This window comes from Salvia hispanica, chromosome 2 (assembly GCF_029641045.1).
Source record: "Salvia hispanica isolate PSC_SH4W2 chromosome 2, Shi_PSC_v1, whole genome shotgun sequence".
NCBI classification, from domain to species: domain Eukaryota; kingdom Viridiplantae; phylum Streptophyta; class Magnoliopsida; order Lamiales; family Lamiaceae; genus Salvia; species Salvia hispanica.
In genome coordinates this window covers 19,258,460-19,280,857 of record NC_142693.1, presented here as the reverse complement: position 1 = coordinate 19,280,857, position 22,398 = coordinate 19,258,460, and the positions used below count along the sequence as shown (strand labels likewise).

The window sequence follows — 22,398 nt, the reverse complement described above, 5'->3', positions numbered from 1 at the left end:
GTTCGCAAATTATTTTGCCGAGAATCCAAGGTGGGGCCAATTTACCAGTGGAAGAACTGCCCGACGGCGTGGAGAGGCCAATTTACCAGTGGCTACAAGGGCAGTTACTCTACGATGATCCTGGAAGCCGTCGCTGACCACCGCCTCTGGATCTGGCATGCCTACTTCGGTGTAGCCGGGTCGAACAACGACATCAACATCCTCACCTCGTCCACCCTATTCGCCGATCAGTGCAGGGGTCGCGGCCCGGCCATCGCGTTCATTGCCAACGGCCGCAGACATCATATGGAGTACTACTTGGCCGATGGCATATACCCAAGGTGGCCTGTTTTTTTGAAGACGATCAGCTGCCCAATTGGTGAGAGGAGAGTCTTGTTTGCGGCAAAGCAGGAGTCCGCGCGGAAGGATGTGGAGCGGGCTTTTGGGGTGCTCCAATCACGGTGGGCAACCGTGAAAGGTCCAGCGCGTTTCTGGTACAAGGAAGTCACCGCTGACGTCATGTATGCGTGCATCATCATGCATAACATGATAGTCAAACAAAAAGTTGGACATTTCACCGATTGGGTGGATGATGAAGCCGGATCTAGCTCCAGCACGACGACCTCGCCTGTCACTCGAGGATTACCGATGGGCTTCGGTGAGGTTCTACAGCGACATACCTCAATGCGCAACCAACAAGACCATACTCAGCTCATGACCGACATGATTGAAGAAGTTTGGAACCGCAACCGCCGTTGAGAATTTGTAGTTTTTTCACAATCGTAGTGTAATGTTTTAATTTTAATGAAATGAAGTCTTTTTCCAAATTTTGAAGTATTTAAATATTCAAATAATAGATAAAATGCTTAAGGCGTCGCTTAGGGCGGGCTATAGTCCGCCCCACTGCAGGTGGAATGACAGTAGGATAAAATGCTAACGTGGCAGTGCATAGGGCATCACTTAGGGCGTCCCACTATGGATGCTCTTACAATGCTAACTAAACTGTTTAAAATTTCATTTTGTGATTGTATTATTAGTTTTGTGATAGTGCAATGTTTCTATATTAAAACACAAATAATTCAATCAATTACGATCACATAAATTTATTTATAGTTTTCGCATATAAAAAAATAAAAAAATTAATAAATACAATCACATTTATCATCATAATATAAAAGTATCAAAGTTTGTGTTTTTTGGTTTTTTTTTTTGGGAGGGGTTGTTGTGGGTGCTTGTCACATGGTATACTGACCCTTCCTCAGAAGGGTCTACAATAAGGCAATTTGAAATTATTTAATTCTATTTCTTTTTAAGTTTATCCATTACTATACATTTTGAAAAATGAAGATATGGAATGTGACATATTTTGACTGTAATAACACCATCACAACCACCACTATTTCCTAATTATAATACAGCCACATGAATTTATTACAGGTACCAGACCACCAAACATTATGCTATGCTTTTGCTCATATATTCTGCTACCACAATTATCAATATCTTTTTTTATCATATCAAATCTATATCAGTAAATTCTGCTTTCAAAATAATTCAAATATTCTGACTGGCTGGAAACTTGAATTATTCAGTGATGAAAGAAAGAAAATGCCAGTATTATCATCTGACATGTTTTGTGAGCATAAATTTTTCTAGAAATGTGTGATTTGGTGGAGGGTATATTTGATTGAATTAAATGACTGTGATTTAAGCTGTTTTTTTTTTTTTTTTTTAATTGTGGGTGGAAAAACTATACTATTGTATTTACTTTTACATTCTTGTACTATTTTGATCCTACTATTTGATCACGTGCTTCAACGTGATAGCAGACTTACTTAAAATGAAAAGTGTGAATCTAAGTTGAATCAGCAACCAATTCCATGTTAGACCTTTTTCTTTTTTTTCCTTTAATGAAAGCATGATTTGTACTTTTATATATATAGTCTAATGAGGTTAGATGGGGCTATAGTTAGTATTTGTAAGAACTAATCTTTGTATGATTAATTGGGAGTGGGAGTGCCAGGGGCGGAACTACATGTACAGGGGAGGGCTTTAGCCCATAATGAAATCATGTTTTTAACACATGTAAGGGCTTTAGCCCATAATGAAATCATGTTTTTAACTTTTTTTTTATTGTAAAGTTCTAAAATTTATTCATTTTTTACACGCATTATTATATAAAAGTCCCTATTAATAATCTAAGATGCCTACAAATTTATTTTTAAAGTAAATTTTGAAAATTTAACTCCTACTTACGTTCATTTCTGTGTTCGCCACTAAATGCCACGCTGATCATATTGCATGTTAAGAAGAAGAACTAGTCTTAAAAGACTAATTAAGCATGCCAAATAAAAAACTCATTTGGTCTAAAACCTCACATTACATCAGTTATCTTATAAGACATTAGAGTCTATAATAATCGACTCATCTACATTGTCAACGTTCTCGCTGGCACGACAAGTTCCTTTGCCATGACACCACTCAAAGTTGCTCATTGGTCTCGGCAATGTTGGTCATGATAGATTCTTTTATCATGTCACTACTTCGAGCTGGCTCCCTAATATCCTCATTGGTCATAATTGGTTCTTTTGTCAGACCACTACTTTATATGACTCTTAATGAAAACATCAGTGTCAGATCAAATATGAGAACTCATCCAAAAATTTATTTGGTCTATATACCACACATTAGTTAGCTTGCACAATCGATATTAACATTAGAATATTTCATAACATAACATGATTATTTTTGTGCATGTATTCTTTTCATTATGATCTGACTAGAATATTTCTTATCGACAACGAATAATCTTTAATTTTTGAGATTTGAAAATTTGATGGAAACTCAAGTGTTCAGCCCATAGAATCTTATGAAAATTTGATGAAAATTTTATTATCCATCCATTCTTGCAAGTGAATCTTTGCATTGCACAATTATAAAGCATTCTCGTGTAGATAATATAGGAAATTTGAGATTTAAGGTGCATGTATGAATTTGCTATGTGACGTGACGTGTGTTTCTTCTATTGAAAAACACCATGACCACAATTTAGGGCTGAAATTGAGGATCAAATTTCGAGAAGAATGAGATGTATGTTGATAGACAAGCAAAGGATTCATGAACCTAGTACTATTACCAATCCACCAAACCAACCATAGTTGCTCGTTTATTGTGATTGGTCCACTTATCTAAGTATTAATTTTGCTAATTGCTTCTTAAAATATTTGGCAAGCGTGCATTTTCCTTAATGTACAATCAATCTCCTAAAGTTAACTCTTCATGTATTATGCAATTAAAGTTATTCTCTTGCATTAGTTTCAGAAAGTTTACCTTTTTGTATTGATTCGATGCAGTGACAAATGGAGGTAGGGTCCGGTCACGCTGGCTCGTTGTACGAGTGGTTCATAAAACTTTATTTGTCGGTCCAACAATCCATGTCAGTTCCACTTTCGACCTCACAGCAGATTCATTACAACCCCCATCCCTTTCATTTCTAGTAGTAATTATTTATTTTTGGATCGGAAACCAAATTTTTTTAACAAATCTAAACTTATTAAACTGTTGATTTAGGTTTCTTCATTTCATTTAGGGACGCAAATGGTGTAAATATTTTAACAATTTTACAAAAATCGTATTTCTAATTCGACTAGAACATAGTAGTATTTTTTAGTTCAATCGTATTTGAATTGGTCATCTTCGTTTTTTGTTTCTTTTGTTGTAAAAATAGTTGCATATAAATTAATCACAATTCACATTTATCCAACATTTTAAAAATAATAGTAATAATAGTTAAGTAGTTTTTTTTTATTTTGCTATGGGCTTATGGGCCTTATTTTATGGAGAAAATAAACTAAATTGGGCAGGCCCACAATATCCAGTCCAAAAAAAGAGCAGCGAGTAGAGGTGCGAGTACGATAAACGAAATCCCATTGCCCTAATCAGAGAATTCATACTCTCAATTCCATCATCGCCCCCAATTCTCATTTCTGCTACGATCTCACTGCTAACTGATCTTCATCAACAGCCGATATCTCTCTCTATCTCTGTATATGCAAATTTCTGGAGCTCGCAGATTACGCGCAGTGTGTGTTTTCTATGTGAAAAAAGCACCAGCTCTCTCTCTATCTCTCACTCTATAATTCATAGTAAAATAAGGAGAATTGATACCTCATACCTCAATGAGACCTGATCTTCATCGTCAATCAATCGAAAAAGCAGCTGACTCCGCTCCAATCACCATCGACTGCGAAGCCAGCAATCGCGAATTCGAGTCCAAAGAGGAGGCGTTCACCTTCTACAAAGAGCACGCACTAGCCGTTGGATTCTCCGCCATCATAAAGGCCAGCCGCCGATCGAGAATCTCCGGCAAATTCATCGATGCGAAGTTCGTCTGCACTCGCTATGGCGCCAGGCCAGAACCTAGCGAGGATCCTGAAATCGCAGGAAATGCTCAAACGAAGAAGAAACGAGGCCGCATCAATCGATCGTGGTCGAAAACGGATTGCAAAGCGTGTATGCACGTGAAGAGGAGGCAGGATGGGAGGTGGATCGTGAGCAATTTCGTGAAGGAGCATAATCACGATCTCGTTATCGATGATTCCGGTTTGAGAAATGTGAGGAAGAAGAAGATGTGTGTGAGCTCGGCTCGAGCTCGAGCTGAGAGCTTTTCAGGCGACGCGCAGGTGTTGCTCGAGTATTTCTCGTCTATGCAAGACGAGAATCCCTACTTCTTTTACGCGATTGATCTGAGCAAAGAGCAGCTTCTGAGGAATGTGTTTTGGGCTAATGCAAAAGGGAGGATTGATTGTGCGAATTTCGGAGATGTGGTGTTGTTTGACACATTGTATAAGAGGAATGAGTCTAAGTTGCCATTTGTACCTTTCATTGGGATGAACAATCACTTCGAGTTCTCGCTGCTCGGCTGTGGATTTGTCGCGGAAGAGAGCAAATCATCGTACGTGTGGCTGCTTCGCGCCTGGCTGAGATCAGTGCGCGGGCGAGCGCCTAAGGTCATCCTGACTGATCAGGACACTGCGCTGAAGGAGGCCGTGGCTGAGGTTTTCCCGACCTCTCGCCACTGTTTTGCTCTGTGGCACGTGTTGAGTAAGATCCCGGAGAAGCTAGGTTACGCGATGAGGCAGCACGAGGAGCTTGTGGAGAAGTTTCACAAGTGCATTCTCAAGTCTCAGACTGAGGAACAGTTTGAGAAACGGTGGTGGAAAATGGTCGATAGGTTCGAGCTGAGGAGCGATAAGTGGATCGAGTCATTGCACGATGATCGCCAGAGATGGGCTCCGGTGCATATGAAAGGCGCGTTTTTGGCAGGGCTGTCGTCTCCACAGCGTTTGGAGAGCGTGGTTTCTGTTCTGGACAGAAGCTTGCTGCGTAAGACGAGCGTCAAGGAGTTTCTGCAACAGTATAAGACGATGTTAGACGAAAGATACGAGGAGGAAGCAAGAGCAGATGTCGATAGTTGGCAGAGGCAGCCGGGATTGAAGTCCCCGTCTCCGTATGGGAAACAGATGGCTCAGATATACACTCATGCCGTGTTCAAGAAGTTCCAACCCGAGGTCTTGGGAGTGGTCGCCTGTCACCCGAAGGTGGAAGGAAGAGACGAGGATGCAACGACTGCGTTCAAAGTCCACGACTTTGAGGCAAACCAGGTTTATCGGGTCACATGGAACGAAGAGACAGAAGATGCATCGTGTGGGTGCCGGATGTTTGAGTACAATGGTTTTCTTTGTAGACATGTGATGATTGTTCTTCAGATTTGCGGTGTGAATAGCATACCGGCTAAATATATCTTGCGGCAGTGGACAAAGAACGCGAAGAATGGAGAGGAAGCGAGACGAGCTGATGGATTGGAGTCGAGGGATGAACGTTGCAGTGATTTGTACCAGCGCGCTTGTAAACTAGGCGATGTGGCTTCGTGGTGCCAAGAGACATATAGAGTTGCTTTTGCTGCAGTAGAAGAGGCTGTTAGAAAGTGTGAAAACATTAACAATTCAGTCGAAAGGCTCGAAACCGTGTCGCTGTCGCCGTCAAACTATGCTCTTCAAGAATCTGGAGGAGTAATTCAGGGCAAGACTAAAACTGAGGAAATCACCTCAGGGAAAGAAAAGGTGAATCTCTCTCTCTATATATATACATGTATAACTAACTAACTAACTAACTAACTTAACTAACTGCTAATTGCAGGTGCATTTGGAGCAGGAGACAACAACCAGTGTAGTGCAATGGGACCAAATGGTATATATGTAGCTTGTCTTAAGTTTGATTAGGTTACAAATAGGTGCAATTCAAACAAGTTATAACTAACTTCTATGTTGCAGGGATATTTGAATTTTCGAGCATCAATGCTCGATTGTTGCTACGGACCACAGCAAACCGAACAAGGGATAGTGTGAAGCCACCAAACTCGCTTGTGAATCCCGAGCAGTAGTTCGTCCCGTTGGCTTGATAACTATAAGACAGCTAAACTTGAGAGTTCTAACCTATGATGTGCAGCCATTTTTGGGCTAATATTATGTACAGTTGATGAACAAGATCATTTTTTTAATAGAAAGTTCAAATGGCAAAATCTCTCTCTCTCTCTCAATAAGCTCAACAATTGCATCAACTCCCATAAAAAAAGTATTGAAACTTAACTTAATCATTGTTCAAAACTTCACATATCACAAGTCAAGACAGGAATCCCCCATCAAATAGGTAAAGAAAAACCAGCACTAAAATTTTTATTCAGAAGCAGAATTTATGCGTTGTTCAAAAAACTTCACAAATCATAAATCAAGGCAGGAATTCTTATGTATAAAAGATTCTCATAAAGGAGAAGAAAAAAAAGCTCATACCATAACGACTTTCGCCCCGAGGGCTTTCAGCTTCTCAACGATCTTCTCCGCCTCCTCCTTCAAGAGCCCCTTTTTAAGAACAGTGGGCGTCTTCTCCACCAAATCCTTGGCCTCTTTCAGCCCGAGGTCCATAAAAGTCCGGAGCTCTTTGATTATCTTGAGCTTCGACGCTAGTTCATACGACTCCATCTTCACCTCAAAAGTCGACTTCTCAGCCTTCTTCTCCCCCTCCCCCGCTGCTGCCTCTGCTGCGGCCTCCGCGTCAGCACTTTGGACTCGGGCCATGATCTCGAACCTCTCCTTCATCGTCAGCTTCTTCATCATTGTGAAGCAGAACTTCTCCATCATTATGGTGGAGAGCTGGTTGTACTCAGCGAGCGTGAGTCCGCACACTTGATCGACGAGCCCCCAAACCCTCGCGGTCGGAGGGGCACGGTGGTTGGAAGGATCAAACGATGCGGGATCATAATCAGCAGGGAGCATTCGTTGGTCGAATTCCACGAATTCATCCTCGTTTTCGCCTCGAGACGCTGCTGTTTGAGTGAAATGTCTGTTTGTAGCCCTAATTGCTCTAACACAAGGAGGCCGTACATGCCTCAATTTCGCAATCAAACTCATTCTGCAACTTGATAGTAAACTCAGATGATTTAAAATTTTAGGGAAAATGATGCGATCAATCGATTAGTATAAAAATATCAACAAAGGTCGCTCAATTTCAGATGTTTATGAATCAAAAGATCAACATTCCGAAGAAACTATCACTTCAAAATCGGCTAAATTGAGGGGAAATGGACATTTTCACGCAGTCATATGCCATTTCTAACCATCAAATTCGACGAAATGAGAGTTACAGATAACAGCAAAAGCTAAAAACGAAATCTGATTTCACGAGAGGATAAACGAGATAGAATCCGTACCTGAGAGAGAGAGAGAGCTCTGAACTCTGAAGGGGTTTAAGCTGAAAGGGTTTAACCGATTGAAGGTTTTTAGGTTGCTTGGGAATTGGGATCTCTCTAACAAATAATGTGCCTTAAAAGTAAAATTAAAGGTTAATTACTAGTAAAATCACAAATAGAAAGTATTTATGGTTTGTCCCAATTTTTCAAATTTAAAATAATAGTGTGATTTTTTAAAAATTTTGTAATTGTTCTATACAAATACAACCAAATATGGAATAAACTGAAGCTGAGTTGAAAAACAAAAAAAATTATATGAAGGTTGTGGTCGAACAACAACATAGATAGAACTGCATGTAGGATATAAAGATGCATGTAGGATATAAAGAGTGAACGAGTATAAAATTAAAAAAATATTTCTGAAACTCAAAACGAGGTTGTTTAGTCCTAGACATCGTCACAATAATACAAGTATATACCATTATTCATTCATATCACTAAAAGTTTAGGTTTTTTCCTTATTTAGGGAAAACCATTGATATAGGCACCGTAATAGGGAACCTTTACTTTTGTTATCCATTTGCTTGATAAAAAAGATCATGGGACATTGTAAATTTTTTTTGAATTAGTAATTTGTCATTCAAATTTTGAAATTCATGGAACGTAACACAATTTGACCAAACTTCTCGATATTACATCTAGTTGCATTTCAAACTATCAAAGAAATCCCAAGAATACAAAGAGGATAAGGATCTCTCTAGTTTCATTCCAAACTCACAACTAAAACAGCATTCCTATGCAAGAACATCTATTTGGGCATGAAACCGCCATTGTTATTACCAAATCAAAAATCAAACAATGGAAATACATTGTTTTTCTCAATATCCCAATAACTGGATTTGGAGAAAATGTCTCAAGAGCAAAACACGACCACAGGAGCAAAAAGATCATTCCATGACAACTTTTGCCCCAACTGCTTTCATCTTCTCAATAATTTGCTCCGCTTCTTGTTTCGAGACTCCCTTCTTAAGCACAGCCGGTGCCTTCTCGACCAACTCCTTCGCCTCCTTCAGCCCCAAGTCTGTAAAGCTCCGTATCTCCTTGATCACCTTCAGCTTCGAAGCTGCATCAAATGACTCGATCTTCAGCTCAAAGGCCGTCTTTTCAGGCTTCTTGTCTTCCTTCGCTGCTGCTGCAGACTTAGGCGCTCCTCCGGCAACCCCACCAGCGCCCGGTTTCATGACCCCAACGACTACATCCTCCTTCATCGACAACCTCCTCCTCATGATGAGTGAGAGCTCAGCAGCTTCAGCGAGAGTGAGACCCGCCATTTCATCAACGAGCCTCCAAACCCTGGCGGATGGAGGGCTCCGGTGCTCTGTGGGGTCAAAATTCGAAGGGTCATAATCAGTTGGAAGCCTTCTTTGGTCTATCATCTCTTCTTCGTCATCGTCATTCTCGGCCTTTGCAGCTTGAGCAAAGTGTCGGGTTACGGGAGAGTAAACACGTTTACGCAAAGATCGATTGCATAAATGATGCCTGGCTCTCACAAGCAAACTCATTTCCAACTTTCTAAATTGTAAATTGATTGAATTTCAATTCACCTGTTTGTCATTTAGAGTCTGAAAAGGTGGAAATGCAACAAATAAGCAAAGATCTCGAGAAATTAGATGAGTAAAAACATCCAAATGTAGAACAAATTACAATCGACAAATGATTTTAATCATAATAAGCTAATCAAAAGCAAACAAACACCAAATTCACGGAGATTGGAAGCTAAATAAAATTCCTTTTTATGCAGAAAACACGACAGGATCCAAAACCTCAACCTAAAATGCATATGAATTAAAAATCCACCATCTTCGAAACAGCTAATTCCTGGTAAACATGAAACTAAGGGGCGGGGAATTATTCGAATAATCATATTCCATTTCAATCCAGTGCTACAGCGATGGGAGAAAACGAATTGAGTCAAATCATAAGTCGCTGAATCAAGAAATTGTCTGATACATAACAGCGGATGAGTAGAGATCGAGAGGAGAGAGATGGAATGCGTACCTTGGCTAGAGAGAGAAACAGAGAGCCTTGAAGCTGAACCCTAATTGGGGGTTTTTCAGTGAAAGGTAAGGTTTTCGCCTGAAAGGCTGAAACTGAAATTAGAAACTGTACTTTATATTTGTTCTAAAAAAAAGAAATTACATTTATTTAGCATTATATTATTGAGTAAAAATTAGTGTATTTCAATTACGATTATTTCGTAATGGTCATTAAAGTTTCAAATTGACATGATAAAAATTGTTTGGTTCATTAGATTTTCAATGTAATACATTATGTCATTAAACGATCAACAACATCAATTTTTGGGTATGAGATTTTGTAAATCCACTTTAGCCAATGCGGATCTCCTACTTCAACAACTCTACTTCATTCCTATCTCCAACACTCACAATATAATAAAATAATGTTATAAACATGTAAGTGATTGGAGTAGGAGATCCATTCCGTCGATGAGCATTTGATTATGTCAATTTTATTTACGTGGCATCTAAATCTTCGACTTAAATGGCTAAAATACAAAAAGGATGTCCTACTCCAACACTCACAACATATTAAAATAATACTTATTATAAAATTATTTTATTACATTATGAATAAATAAGGATTGAAAATGAATCGGAATTAGAATTTTATGAAGTTGTGTCATTCAAAATAAATCGAATTAAGTTGTGTGCGAATTCTATTCAACAAATCATTCTTTCATAAAAAGATGATTTGCAAAAATATGACAGATACAGCAAGAAAAGTGATTCAGCATATAATCATTCAAAAAATTACAAAGAAAAACATATACTGCTAAAAGCTAAATCTCATTATCACTGCCAATTTACAAAGCCTCAAACTGAAGAAAAAGGAAAAAAAACTCACACTGATGAAATAGAGATACAGAATCTGTGAGAAACTAAAATGAAATCTCACAAGGAGCATGAAATGTTCTTCCACGGCAGATCGCCTCGAGGTTTTCTCCAGCATACGAACACAGAGGCGAAACTTCCACGCCTGATTCATCGTTCAAACAAGCACTTTTTAGCTTATAAACCCGAGATCTTGAGTTAAGCAGTAAGCTGTTAGTTATATAGAGTAGTGGTACCAGTAGCGTAGAGGGGCACTGAATGAGTCAAGAAGCCACCAGCAGCAACCACCCAACGAGTGTGCAGGCGAAGGACAAGCAGCCGGGCGCTGTCTGGGGTGTCGAAATTTGATCCGTTGGCATTTTTGACTGGCGCAAATTCTTCTTCGCGCAATGCCTATCCAGTGTTGGTTTGATCAAAGTTATGTATGAGTTCTTTAAAAAGACAAACATTCGGTACGTATGTAAGGGGAAAGAGTAGAGACGTGTACCTCGAAAAGTGCTGTCGAAGGTGCATAAGGAAAGGCGTCAAATATGAATTGCTCCAGCTTGTATCCCAGTGTGTGACCGTGAATTGAAGGGATATGTTTTTCTGCGAGATGATAGCTGCACTCAAGAAAAATACATGAGATGGAGGCATATACGTGCGCACACGAACAGATACAGAGACGATACTGACATGCTGTCTTTCTCAAGGCCGTTTGCTACTTGGTTCAGAAAGTCCAAGGTGAACATGTGTAGGCAAACCTGAAATGAGGAGGATACATCAGAAAGGAAATTACAACAATTGCCTAAGAAGAAAGCTATCTGAGCATAATCCGTGGATGCATTTGGTCACACCGAAGCATAATGACCCATTGCAATTTTAAAGGGAAACAAGTAGGGAACTTGAGGTCGAGAAAGAAAAGTAGGGTACGGGCAGTACATTACTCCAGCAATAGCGAAGGCGACCAGTTTCCTGATTGATTTCACTAGCCATTGAAGAGTCCAGTTCACTGTACTCAACCACAGAGACTGGGCCGCCTTTCCCTCGACGAACAAATACACCAACCTTTTCTTGTGGGTACGCCTGCAGTCCAATTAATAAACAGGAAACAATAAATACCACATACAGCAATCACACTCAAATTTTGTTATACGAAAACACTGAACTTTACATACCTTCCGGACAACCTTGGCAGCAGCTGCTACACCTTTATCCACGAAATAGCCCAAGAAAGTTGGATCTCCAACACGAACCTGTTTTACAAGACATTCATTTTAGGTTATGTTTGGAACATATCTCAAGGTAAACTCCAACTGGAAATTAAAGATGAATTTAAAAGGGGAAAAAGTAACTAACCAGAGCATTATCAACTCCATAACAGTCCAAGTATTTTATCCCTCTAGAAGCCATATCTTCCAACAACTTTGATGATTTCAAAGCTACCAAATTATTCTTCTTGTTAGCTAAAGGCTCACAACAAAATATACAGTAAAATTATTGCAGGTTTCTTAATCTACTGTACCTGAATAGACTCCTCCATTCCCATCAGGAGACTTTGCAACCTGGCTTTAGAAATTTAGATGTTTTAGGCATATACTTATATGCTGCATACATAATACAGAAATGACAGCACACAAAAAAAGTTAAGCACAATTATCAAGATTAAACATTAGCACCACGCAAGAATATTTTCACATGTCATTGCAAAAAACTTCTTTAAAATGTTGTTTAGCATATTTTTAAATACAAGTCTGAGGACTACTTAAACTAATCATAATAAGTTTCTGCAGGTCAAAACACTACTTATCAAGAAACAGTCAATTCCGGATGTTAATTAAGGTCATTGTGAACGAATCTTACTCTGTATGGACTTTCCATTATAAATCTACCATCTCTTGCTACGCAAGGAATTGTCCCCTGCTGGAAGAACGTAACCTGCAGTCCGGTTTCACTGATTGTTCAGAATCCTAAAAATCACCACTTGATAGCCAGAATTTTCTTACTTGATCTGCTTCAAGGCCAAAATATTTGTGGCTTTCAAAGAATTTGCAGGTAGGTTCATCAGTAAATGGACTGGTCATTATGTACCAATGTATAGGTGGGATATTCGCTCCTGCACATTTCAGAGTGGTCAAGGCTGGAGGTCAAATAATGAGGAGAGTTTATGACATAGGTGTACTCACCATCGTTGACAGATTGAGCTGCCAATCTTTGTAGACACAGAATTCGCTCTGCTTGAAGTTGGAAAAGTGATTTCCCAGAGGGAAGTCCAATGTCTGAAAGGTTAAAGAAAAAAGTAAATTTTCAAGGACGGTAACTTGTGGTAAAACAGGACATATTGTTGTGCATCACACAATTAATGCATCGTGATAATGACTAATTTAGAAGTATAAGGAATGTTAAACTGAACGAGCAAGTTTACAGCTAACAAGTTTACAAGGGAGTACTATTTGTTGTGATCTCCGGATCTATTTTTACTTTCCAGTTATTTATGCAGGCAAGCAATGAAATAACTGAATCAGACAAAATGTGCCACATGAAATCTTATCAGGGACATAGAAATGAAAGTTTTCTCATAAGCTTTAGCATATTTTATCCAAATTAAGCAATGTCAACTATACTTACTGAAGCACCCTTTTGGATCTGAGCTTCCAAGACGAGTTCCCTACATTCAGACGATTCAAAAATCAAAATAGAAACTTACAAGTGAACACACCAATTTACATGAACAAAATAAGTGGCAACATATTGTTATGTATAATAGCAACAGAATAGCATATCCTGCTACTAAGATAGTAAGATATTAAGCAGTATTACATAGCAAACTAGTAGTATTATTTATCTTTGAGCAAAAGTTATGTTCAAATAATACTAGTCGATCCAGAATATCTCTTGATCACAATATTCTCGATTCAGTCAAGCATACTTTTTTGTCATGCACTTTCCAATTCCCATACACATGAATCAAATGCATTTCAACTAAATAAGTGAAAATCACCAAGTCATATGATGTATGATATTAACTACGACTAGAATCATGCTTTTCTTATCCTAAATACCAATTAGTCAATAATTGCTTCGTGCTAAGTCATCGTGACAAATAGTGACATTTCACCAAACTCTATCACCAAAACAACCATCTTTTCCCAACTGTCAACCAGAAAATATCCTCAAATAAATATCTCTGTTCAAAGCGTTTGCTCTATCACTAATCTAAACCCAAACAAAAGATAAAAGACAAAAATCAGAAAATAAAACTGATCATTATCATCAATTAATGGACGTTGAATGGTCAAACAAACCTGTCCACCAGATAACAGTAGCACACCCAATTTTCCATCTGATATGGCCTTCAACCCCATCTTCCACCACCTCTCCCTTTCTTCCATTGTCCGCTTCTCTACTGTTGAAACGTTGCTTTCCGGAACAGGCTCTATTGCTGCCGCTGGTAGCCCTACATAATCAAGTCGATTTCCCCTTTTATACACACACAAGCAGTGTATCTACACATGCAAAATTTGAAAGTAGCATTTATTCAAAAACCTTCAGAGCGAAACGAGCACCGAATAATGCGATCAACTCTCGGAAGATCTAAGCTCTGCAGCAATGCAAAATCAACATTAAGATCCGAAAACAAACACACACACTCAAAACAATGAAATAAACCACTCCTCATCAGTAAATTCAACAGTTCCATTTCCAAAAATAGCAAACATCTCAAAATTCAAAAATTACGCCACGGAAAACTTCATCAGCTTCACATCAACACCAGAACACTCCTAATCTCGAATTCATTCCAATTCATCAACTACAGACGCAGCAATGCAAAATCAACTTTTAGATCCGAAAACTAACACACACGCTCAAAACATTGAAATAAACCACTCTAATCCGAAAATTCAACATTCCATTTCCAAAAATAGCAAACATCTCAAATTTCAAAAATCACGTAACGGAAAAAAAAAAATCAATCAACTTCACATCAACACCAGAACACTCCTAATCACGAATTCATTCAAATTCAACAACTCTAGTCGCATTAATGCGATCGAACAGGAAATCTCTCACTCAGATTTCTACAAAAGGAGCAGCAGCTGACCTCGATATCCTTGACGAGAACGTCTCTTTCCTCGGGAGAGAGCTCATCCCACAGCGCAAACACGTCTTCCTGGCCGTAATCCTTCACCCGCTCGAGCAGCGACCGCGGCGGCGCATTGTTTTCCGACGCCGGCTCTCTCATCGCGCAATTCTCGAAGCTCCGATGGATCTCAGCCAGATCTATCGATTTCAATTGGAAGTAACGATTGAAGAAGATTGAGTGTTGTTTATCTGAAGCAATTCAGAGAGAGAGAGATGTTTCAGTTTGGTGGTTAAATACAGAGAAGAGAGCGAGAAGAAGGAATCAGTTTGAAGGAGATGGATTGACGAGATTAGCCCTTGCAAATGAGCGGAATTACTGAAAATGTATCGCTTTGGTGAGGGTTGAGCAGGGGTAATGTAGGGAATTCAGTGCTGGTTAATCATTAACAAACTGTGAGTAATATTGGACACGGGTGGTTTAATAATCATGGATTTACCTTTTTTTAATCAATATTTATTTCATCGATAATTATGAAAAAATATACTGCTTTTCCCACTTATCATGGCTCTAAATCTAATCATACCTAAATTATTAAATACAAAAAACTGGATTATTTATCATGGAAGAATATTTTACTTTTCCAGTTTTTTTTTATAGATCAATTATTTAAATTAAGCACTATATTTTTCAACATTAAATACAAATTTTGCAAAAGGCTTAAGTGCTATGTATTGTTTTAGTATGGGAAAAAAGAATTCAAACAAACTTTATTACTCTTGGAAAAAAATTCAAACAGTGAAACAGACTTAAAGATATAAAAATAAAAACACAAAATTGAAGCATATTTAGACTGAAAAAGTTATTTCATGCTCAAAATATATATTTTCCAGTCTAATAAATGGAATATATATGTGATATGAAAATTAGTTGATATTGATAAATTAGTGTAATATTTTGAAAGTATGTGCTTAAACAACAAATAAAATTTGCTTACTAAGGGAATCGGATTACCAAAAAGAAATAATAATCCCAAAATATAAAGAGTAGTATCCAAGCAAGGTATGAACTATGAAAACAATATTCAAATATGCCAATATTTAATTGTAAATCAAGTGTCAATCAACACAATACTAATGTCGTACTTTAAACTTTATAAATTGGGATATTATTTCCAACAATTAAAACCCATCTAATTTTTTCTTGTTTGGTTTTAAGAAAATTAAAAATTCCGTAAACAAAATATTTATTTTAGGTGAGCTGGTATGTTTGAAAATCAGCCGACAGTGTTATAAAGATGTAGGCATTGCACCTTAATAATTGACTATTAAATTGCAAAATAGTTACTTATTATTATTATTTTATTATTTTATTTATGTGATCGTGTTTCGAGTTCCTAAAATGTATATTATACTCCAATTGTTTTTAGTTGATCTACCGCATTTAATAAACTCGAAATCTCCCATTAATGGCAAAGGGAATATCTTTTTGTTCTTAAAGCATATTGAAACAAAATAAAAAAGATCTTGCAAGCCTTTAATCATGAAAATATGGTTATCTTTTTGTGAGTAAAAAATGTGATGATTCTACTTTTTTTTGTTTTTAATATATGCTACACACGTAAACTAGCTTTGAATTTTTGTCTATATGCGCCGACGAAATTAAACTACTTCAATGGATAATATAGGCCACCGACAACTATAATATTATGTATGATGTCTAAAATTATAGGAAATAATACCATATGTTATCTAAAATAAAATGAAAATAGTATGGTACCTAAATGGTGAAGGAAATAATTGGGAATAAAACAGCGTGATCAATTATAAAAATATAGAAAAGTAGTAGAATCCATGTAATAAATTAATGAAAATGGGAAAAATTAATATTAGCACGTAAAATTCTTGAATTGTTTGAGATTTACATTGTAATAGTGAAGATTTTTTGAGATTTGATTAAAATTTAAATATACAAAATTTCAAAATCATTGAACTTCGATACATCTAGATGTTAAATCCCATTTTAAAGATCCTAATATCAGTACATTTTTTGTTTTTAAATATCCAATTACAAATATCTGAGATAATACATACTAGTTAAATTTCATAGCCGATTATTGTACCATTTTAATATTTTATAGTATTATTTTTACAAAATGGTTAAATTGTGTTTTCTTTGTGACAGTCATGACTAAATCAATTCTTATGAAAATTGGTGTGACAAAACCTCAAAATGAAATGCATAAAAGTCTAACTCCCACCAATAATTTATTCTACACCTCTCTTTATAGTTTGTACCTAATTCCTTAAAAACTACTCCATAAATTTTATTCTGACCTATCTACAAACATAGACTAGACTTGCCTAACTTTAAACTTGTGGGGTAATATGGTCTATCAAATTATTTTAAACTGGTTTAAATAAAAAAATCAAGAAGCCAATAATAGACGGCCACAACTATGAAAAGTGGGATATGTTATTAAATGGAACAAAGTTTTCCCATAGGCCCACTACAGTTGGACCTATAACCAATTTGGGCTTATTGCAAAACCCAAAATATAATATGTGCCTTACAATAAATTGGCCCAAATGAGTGCACGTCACGTTTTTACTTTATTCAATATGATTTGACATATGAATATTGGTTTTAAAAGTTCTAAATTTTCGACGAATTCTAATATTTCCCACAAACTTTAAAAATGATCTTATGAATCACAAATTTTTGAAAGAGTGCAATTTTCTAAGCCTGGCCAGAATAAAAAAAAATTCAACAAACTTTGATCCGTACATGACTAGTTGTGTGCAACCTATGTGGATTACTGGATTAGTCTATAATTATAATTGAGACGATGTAGTTTCGATGCTCTAATTCTTGAATTCGATGTTGAAGGATAAGTGCCTAGCTAATATGATAAAATACGCCTTGTAGATCTGTCGGATTTGAATAATGAACCATCATGAGAAATTGACACCAATATTTAAGTTTGTGATTTTTAAAACCACTTTCAAAGTTCGTAAGGAATACCACGATTCGTTCAAAGTTTATTATTTTTAAAACCCAAGTCGCTAAATAGTAGTATGACAAGTAATCACGGACAGAAGGAAAGTATAGGTGCTAAGAAGCTAACCTTTAATTTGTACACAAGTACTAGTAGTATATTATAATTAGCCAATTTGAGCACAAACCCCAGCCACAAACTCTACTCTCATTGTAACTTGCTTCATTCATTGTGACTGTGCAGAGTGTTAGTGTGTGAGAGAGAGTGTGTGAAGTAGAAGAGGAAGAGGAAGAGGGAGAAGAGGAGATGGTGATGAAGCCTGCATGGCTTCAAGGTTTAATGGCGGAAACATTCTTCGCGGCTTGTGGGGTCCACTATAATTGCAAAAAAAATGAAAAGAACATTTTCTGCTTGAATTGTTGCCTGAGCTTTTGCCCTAACTGTCTCCTCTCTCATCACCCCTCCCACCCTCTCCTACAGGTATTTCAGATCTCTCTCATAAACTACTATTGCTGGCTGTGATATATGCAAAAAATTCAATCTTATTCAAAAACACAGAATCAACATACGAATGTCACTTTTAGTTCGTAAAACAACCTATAAATGATCTATGTTTTATCCAAAATTGACGGTTCTGCATTTTGTAATAAAATTGGGTGTTATTTTGATCACAACCTTGCATACATAACATCGTTCATAATTTCTATTTATTTTGGAAATAACAATTTATATCTCAAATTAGTTAATTCTTATGAGTCACTCTCAGTACTGAGGCATGTATGAATTGAAGCTCAAAAAAATCCTTAACCTTCATGCATATGTATATCTTGAACGACCATTTGCCCTAACTAGATAGTAGTAGTATGTTTTTAATATATTTGGAACGACCAATTGTCCTAACTAGTAAACACAATAAATAATAGTACAAATGTTAGGTTTGTAACTATTTTGTTTACAACATGTTTTAATTGGGGTGTCATAAGTGTGTTGCAATTTCTGTAAGAAGAGTACTAGGATATGAGGCAACTTCTTTAAACACTTGTTTTATATGAGCAAATTTTCATATAAATCATAAAAGTTTGGTCAATCACGTAACTATAACTAATACAGTATTTCATAATTTTGACATTTTTTTTCAATTGTCACATTAATTTGGGGAAAATTATGCATGATTTGGAAGTCAAAATATTGTAGCCTAATCTTATAGTTGTAGTAGTTTTTATTTGTCAAACTAAAACCAATGATGTTTGTGAGTGGTATATAAATTTACAAAAAATCATAGATTTTTGCTTCCATTATAGTACAAATTTCCTCCAAATACAAATAAATGGCACAACTGAAAAAGATGTCAAAGTTACGGTATAGTCGAGTTTTTTTTAAAATTATGGGATTGACCAGAATTTGACCAAACTTCTTAGTTTTTTTTTCGACAATTTGATTTTTTTTTATATATCTATATTTTGGTATGTTTACTATCCATTTTAAATGCAATGATGAATTGAGGCAGATAAGGAGATATGTTTATCATGATGTGATTCGATTGGACGACCTCAAAAAGCTCATCGATTGTTCTTACATTCAGGTATATATTACTCCATGTCCTAATTGAATTACAGCTATCACAACCAACTTTTTATTTATATATTTTTGAAAATTACTTCTTTTAGATGGAAACATGGGTATCATGTTTTCCAGTCATAATTTTTTGTTTTCTAATTTTGATTATATGAATAGCATAATCTCATATGAGAAAGAGAGAAGTGTGACAAAAAAATACTAAATTAGTGTTGGATAATTGTAAATTGGGTTTTATTTGTTATAAATTATCAAACGCCAATGTTTATGTAATTTGTAAATTGGATTTTATTTGTTATAAATTATCGTGCACAAAAGAAATATGTGGATTATAGTGTATTTGTTCGCATGGTGCGAACAGAACTAATATTGAGACTTTTCTATAAGTAGCAATCGAGACTTTTAATATCAATTGAAAACCCTAAACGCTAAATAAAATGATAAAATTCTAACTTGAATGATGCTCAATGTAACAATATTGTTTGGTAATGAATTGTTGCAGTCCTACACGATAAATAGTGCAAAAGTGATTTTCTTGCATCAAAGAGATCACTCAAGATGTTGCAAGGGCTCTTCCAATTCTTGTTTCACCCGTGACAGAATTCTTCAAGACCCATTTCACTTCTGTTCACTCTCTTGCAAGGTGCACTCTTCTTTAATTTTAAAAAAACGATCAATCTCGTATTTCATTTTATTAATAAAAACATTAATCAATGCAGGTCGATTACATGGTTCACCAAGGAAACGATTTGTTGGAAATCTTGTACAAATTCGACCACTCTAATTTCTCCATCTCTCGATTCGAAGACTTGAGGGTTGACGTGGCAGATGAGGATGGCCACGTCACCCCCAATCTACTTCGCGAAGGATCCGACTGCCGAGCGAGTAATTCCGGATCCAAGAAGAAGGAAGGATTTCTCGTGCTATCTTTCGGCAGCAGAAGAAAAGGGGCTCCCCAAAGGTCTCCACTTTCTTGATAAAAATGAAATAATGATAATAGAAAATGTGTTAATTGTGATGCAATTATGCATTATGTATAAAGTTTAGTGGTTCCATGTTAAATTTAATGATGTGTTAATTAATGATAATTACTGAAAAGAATATTTGATTAATGAGTTTTGCATATGAGATTGAGCTCCATTATAAGCCATGGATGGTAAATTGGTAATGGTGAGCTTAATTTTGTTGCAAGGGAATAGAAAAAATTGAGCTCTTTATTATCATCGAATTTGCACGGTATATTATTTTAAAGGTAAGATACTGTCTGATGTTGGCATTTTCTGATTTTTTGTTGTTTTTATTTTATGTGTTGTTTCAAATATTATTAAGTTTATTGTAATATTATGCTTTAGGGTAGAAAAATAGTGCACACAGTGACACAGGAACTACTCTCCAGGCTTCTGCAGACAATAAAATTTTTAAAATGAATATTTTGGATAATTGTAGATGGTCCATTGAATGAAAATGCTAATTAAATATAAATGAAATATTTGTGTCCAACATGATATTTAAACATGTTTCTCCTCGTTAAGATAAAGGAACATTTAATTAACATTCCTATTAGATTGCACCTTTCCAATCACTTAATCTATAAAAAAATTAAATTGGTAGAGTTTAATATAGATAAGGGGATAAAGTTGTAAACGCACTCAAAACAAATTGAAATGTAACCTTTTTTTATAATTTGATGCCACACTCTTGAGTGGCATGGGATTTTAGGAAGTGTTGTAAGGTGAAAAAAGTAAAGAGAAAAAAGTAACTGAATATTTTAATGAGGAGAGAGGAGGTTATTTCCAAAATTGGAAAATAGCCATCTTGATTGGGACAAAAAAAAAAAGGAAAAGTAGTCATCTTGAATGGGACGAAGGGAGTGCTATATTCAGCAATATATTTCTCTTATTATGGTGTATGTCGAATTTTATTTTGATATAAGCAATGTAGGATGATGGCTATGTAGATACACTCGTTGCCCTAGACATTAATTATTCATAAATTTTAGCTAGAAATGCCTATTCATTTCGATGGGGAGAACACATTGTAATTGTGGTATTATACCTTTATCAGAGTAATTAATTGAGTTCAGAGAATTCATGACACAAGTCAACAAATTTTAAATAAAATCCATGCGATTGCTTCTTGCAGAGGGTCCTTGCAGTTGCAGTTGCAGTTGCAGTTAAGATCGTGCATACCCACACTGCTCACCGCAGCGTGCGTGCTTAACCGCTAAGCCCTGCACTGGCCAAAGCACGCGGAAGGGTGGGCCAGCATAACTTACCATGTGTTCTATCAATTTTTATATATGTTTATTAATTAAAAAATATAATAACTAAAAAATACCAAATGTCGAGGGACGAGATCGAAGAGCGCTTCCGAATATGCGTCTGAGGACATGGAGTAAAACACCAAGTAGAAGCCGGCCAATGTGGCAGAAGGTGACGAAGCACAAGGGAAAAAAAGCAAGGAAATGTAACGCGCCAATGCTGCTAGCTTTGTACTGAACGGCCATGACTAGAAAATCACGGGTTATGGACGACCTAAAGTAGTAAGAAAATCACATTTGATAGATTCAAATAAATGTAAGATTTTAACATAAAGTTACAATTAAGGGCAAATCAACCAAAATTTTGAGAAAAATGCTAGTCCTTACGAGCCTTTAAAATGTTTAGTCTTTGGATCGAGACATTACCAGTGGCACGGCCTCAAAAGAAATACGAGCCACTTATAATCGGATAGATGAGGAGAATGTTAATTGAATTACAATGGTAAAGTAAAAATTATGGTGCAACAGAAGGGTGTTGATTGCAGAAACAGTCATTGAAAAGAGAGGGTGACTCACCCTTTCTGCAGCAGAATAAATTCAAAAAAGGTGTAAAGATGAATATCAATAAAGTTTGATTTGATTAAGGTTCTTGTTCTTTAGCACCAAAAATAATACCCTACCAGCAACATGGTCCACTTTCTGAAATCTAATTTTCGACATATATGTTGTGATTGACTCATATAGTCACAAGCATAACTCCAAAAATTTTCAAATTAGGGAGAACCTTAAATACCTAGTTAGAAGAATACTAAATATGGGTTAACACAATAAAAAATTCTTGATCACTAATTTTCCTACAACAAGTAGCAT

The 22,398-nt window shown here is 36.4% G+C and overlaps 3 protein-coding genes and 2 pseudogenes across 6 annotated transcripts; 2 read left to right on the top strand and 3 right to left on the bottom strand.

Annotated features, from left to right (window-relative positions):
- The first annotated feature begins 3,914 nt into the window (after positions 1–3,914).
- FRS1 (FAR1-related sequence 1) lies at positions 3,915–6,559 on the top strand. Its single transcript, XM_089065795.1, has 3 exons — positions 3,915–6,101; positions 6,178–6,228; positions 6,312–6,559. Exons 1-3 carry the CDS (start codon positions 4,158–4,160, stop codon positions 6,384–6,386), a joined length of 2,070 nt encoding a protein of 689 aa, XP_088921921.1. The 5' UTR covers positions 3,915–4,157; the 3' UTR covers positions 6,387–6,559.
- A 129-nt stretch (positions 6,560–6,688) lies between these two features.
- LOC148931745 (uncharacterized) lies at positions 6,689–7,843 on the bottom strand (annotated as a pseudogene). 2 transcript variants are annotated; one of them, XR_016135852.1, is made up of 2 exons: positions 7,745–7,843; positions 6,689–7,452 (listed from the first exon to the last, which is right to left on the bottom strand). The product of XR_016135852.1 is annotated as an uncharacterized LOC148931745, transcript variant X2 (transcript). The 2 variants fall into 2 exon arrangements; XR_016135851.1 differs by having other exon boundaries at positions 6,689–7,446; positions 7,745–7,839.
- A 552-nt stretch (positions 7,844–8,395) lies between these two features.
- LOC125205269 (uncharacterized) lies at positions 8,396–9,934 on the bottom strand (annotated as a pseudogene). Its single transcript, XR_016135708.1, has 2 exons — positions 9,782–9,934; positions 8,396–9,345 (listed from the first exon to the last, which is right to left on the bottom strand). The product of XR_016135708.1 is annotated as an uncharacterized LOC125205269 (transcript).
- Positions 9,935–10,513: 579 nt separating this feature from the next.
- On the bottom strand, positions 10,514–14,971 carry LOC148931744 (UDP-N-acetylglucosamine diphosphorylase 1-like). The gene is made up of 15 exons (XM_089065539.1): positions 14,717–14,971; positions 14,161–14,215; positions 13,920–14,071; positions 13,243–13,282; positions 12,801–12,893; positions 12,621–12,730; positions 12,478–12,552; positions 12,140–12,179; positions 11,974–12,056; positions 11,793–11,870; positions 11,557–11,700; positions 11,311–11,378; positions 11,123–11,237; positions 10,872–11,028; positions 10,514–10,780 (listed from the first exon to the last, which is right to left on the bottom strand). Exons 1-15 carry the CDS (start codon positions 14,855–14,857, stop codon positions 10,683–10,685), a joined length of 1,449 nt encoding a protein of 482 aa, XP_088921665.1. The 5' UTR covers positions 14,858–14,971; the 3' UTR covers positions 10,514–10,682.
- A 3,004-nt stretch (positions 14,972–17,975) lies between these two features.
- LOC148931743 (protein RGF1 INDUCIBLE TRANSCRIPTION FACTOR 1-like) lies at positions 17,976–20,245 on the top strand. The gene is made up of 4 exons (XM_089063549.1): positions 17,976–18,173; positions 19,201–19,275; positions 19,771–19,911; positions 19,988–20,245. Exons 1-4 carry the CDS (start codon positions 18,000–18,002, stop codon positions 20,243–20,245), a joined length of 648 nt encoding a protein of 215 aa, XP_088919675.1. The 5' UTR covers positions 17,976–17,999.
- Positions 20,246–22,398: the final 2,153 nt, after the last annotated feature.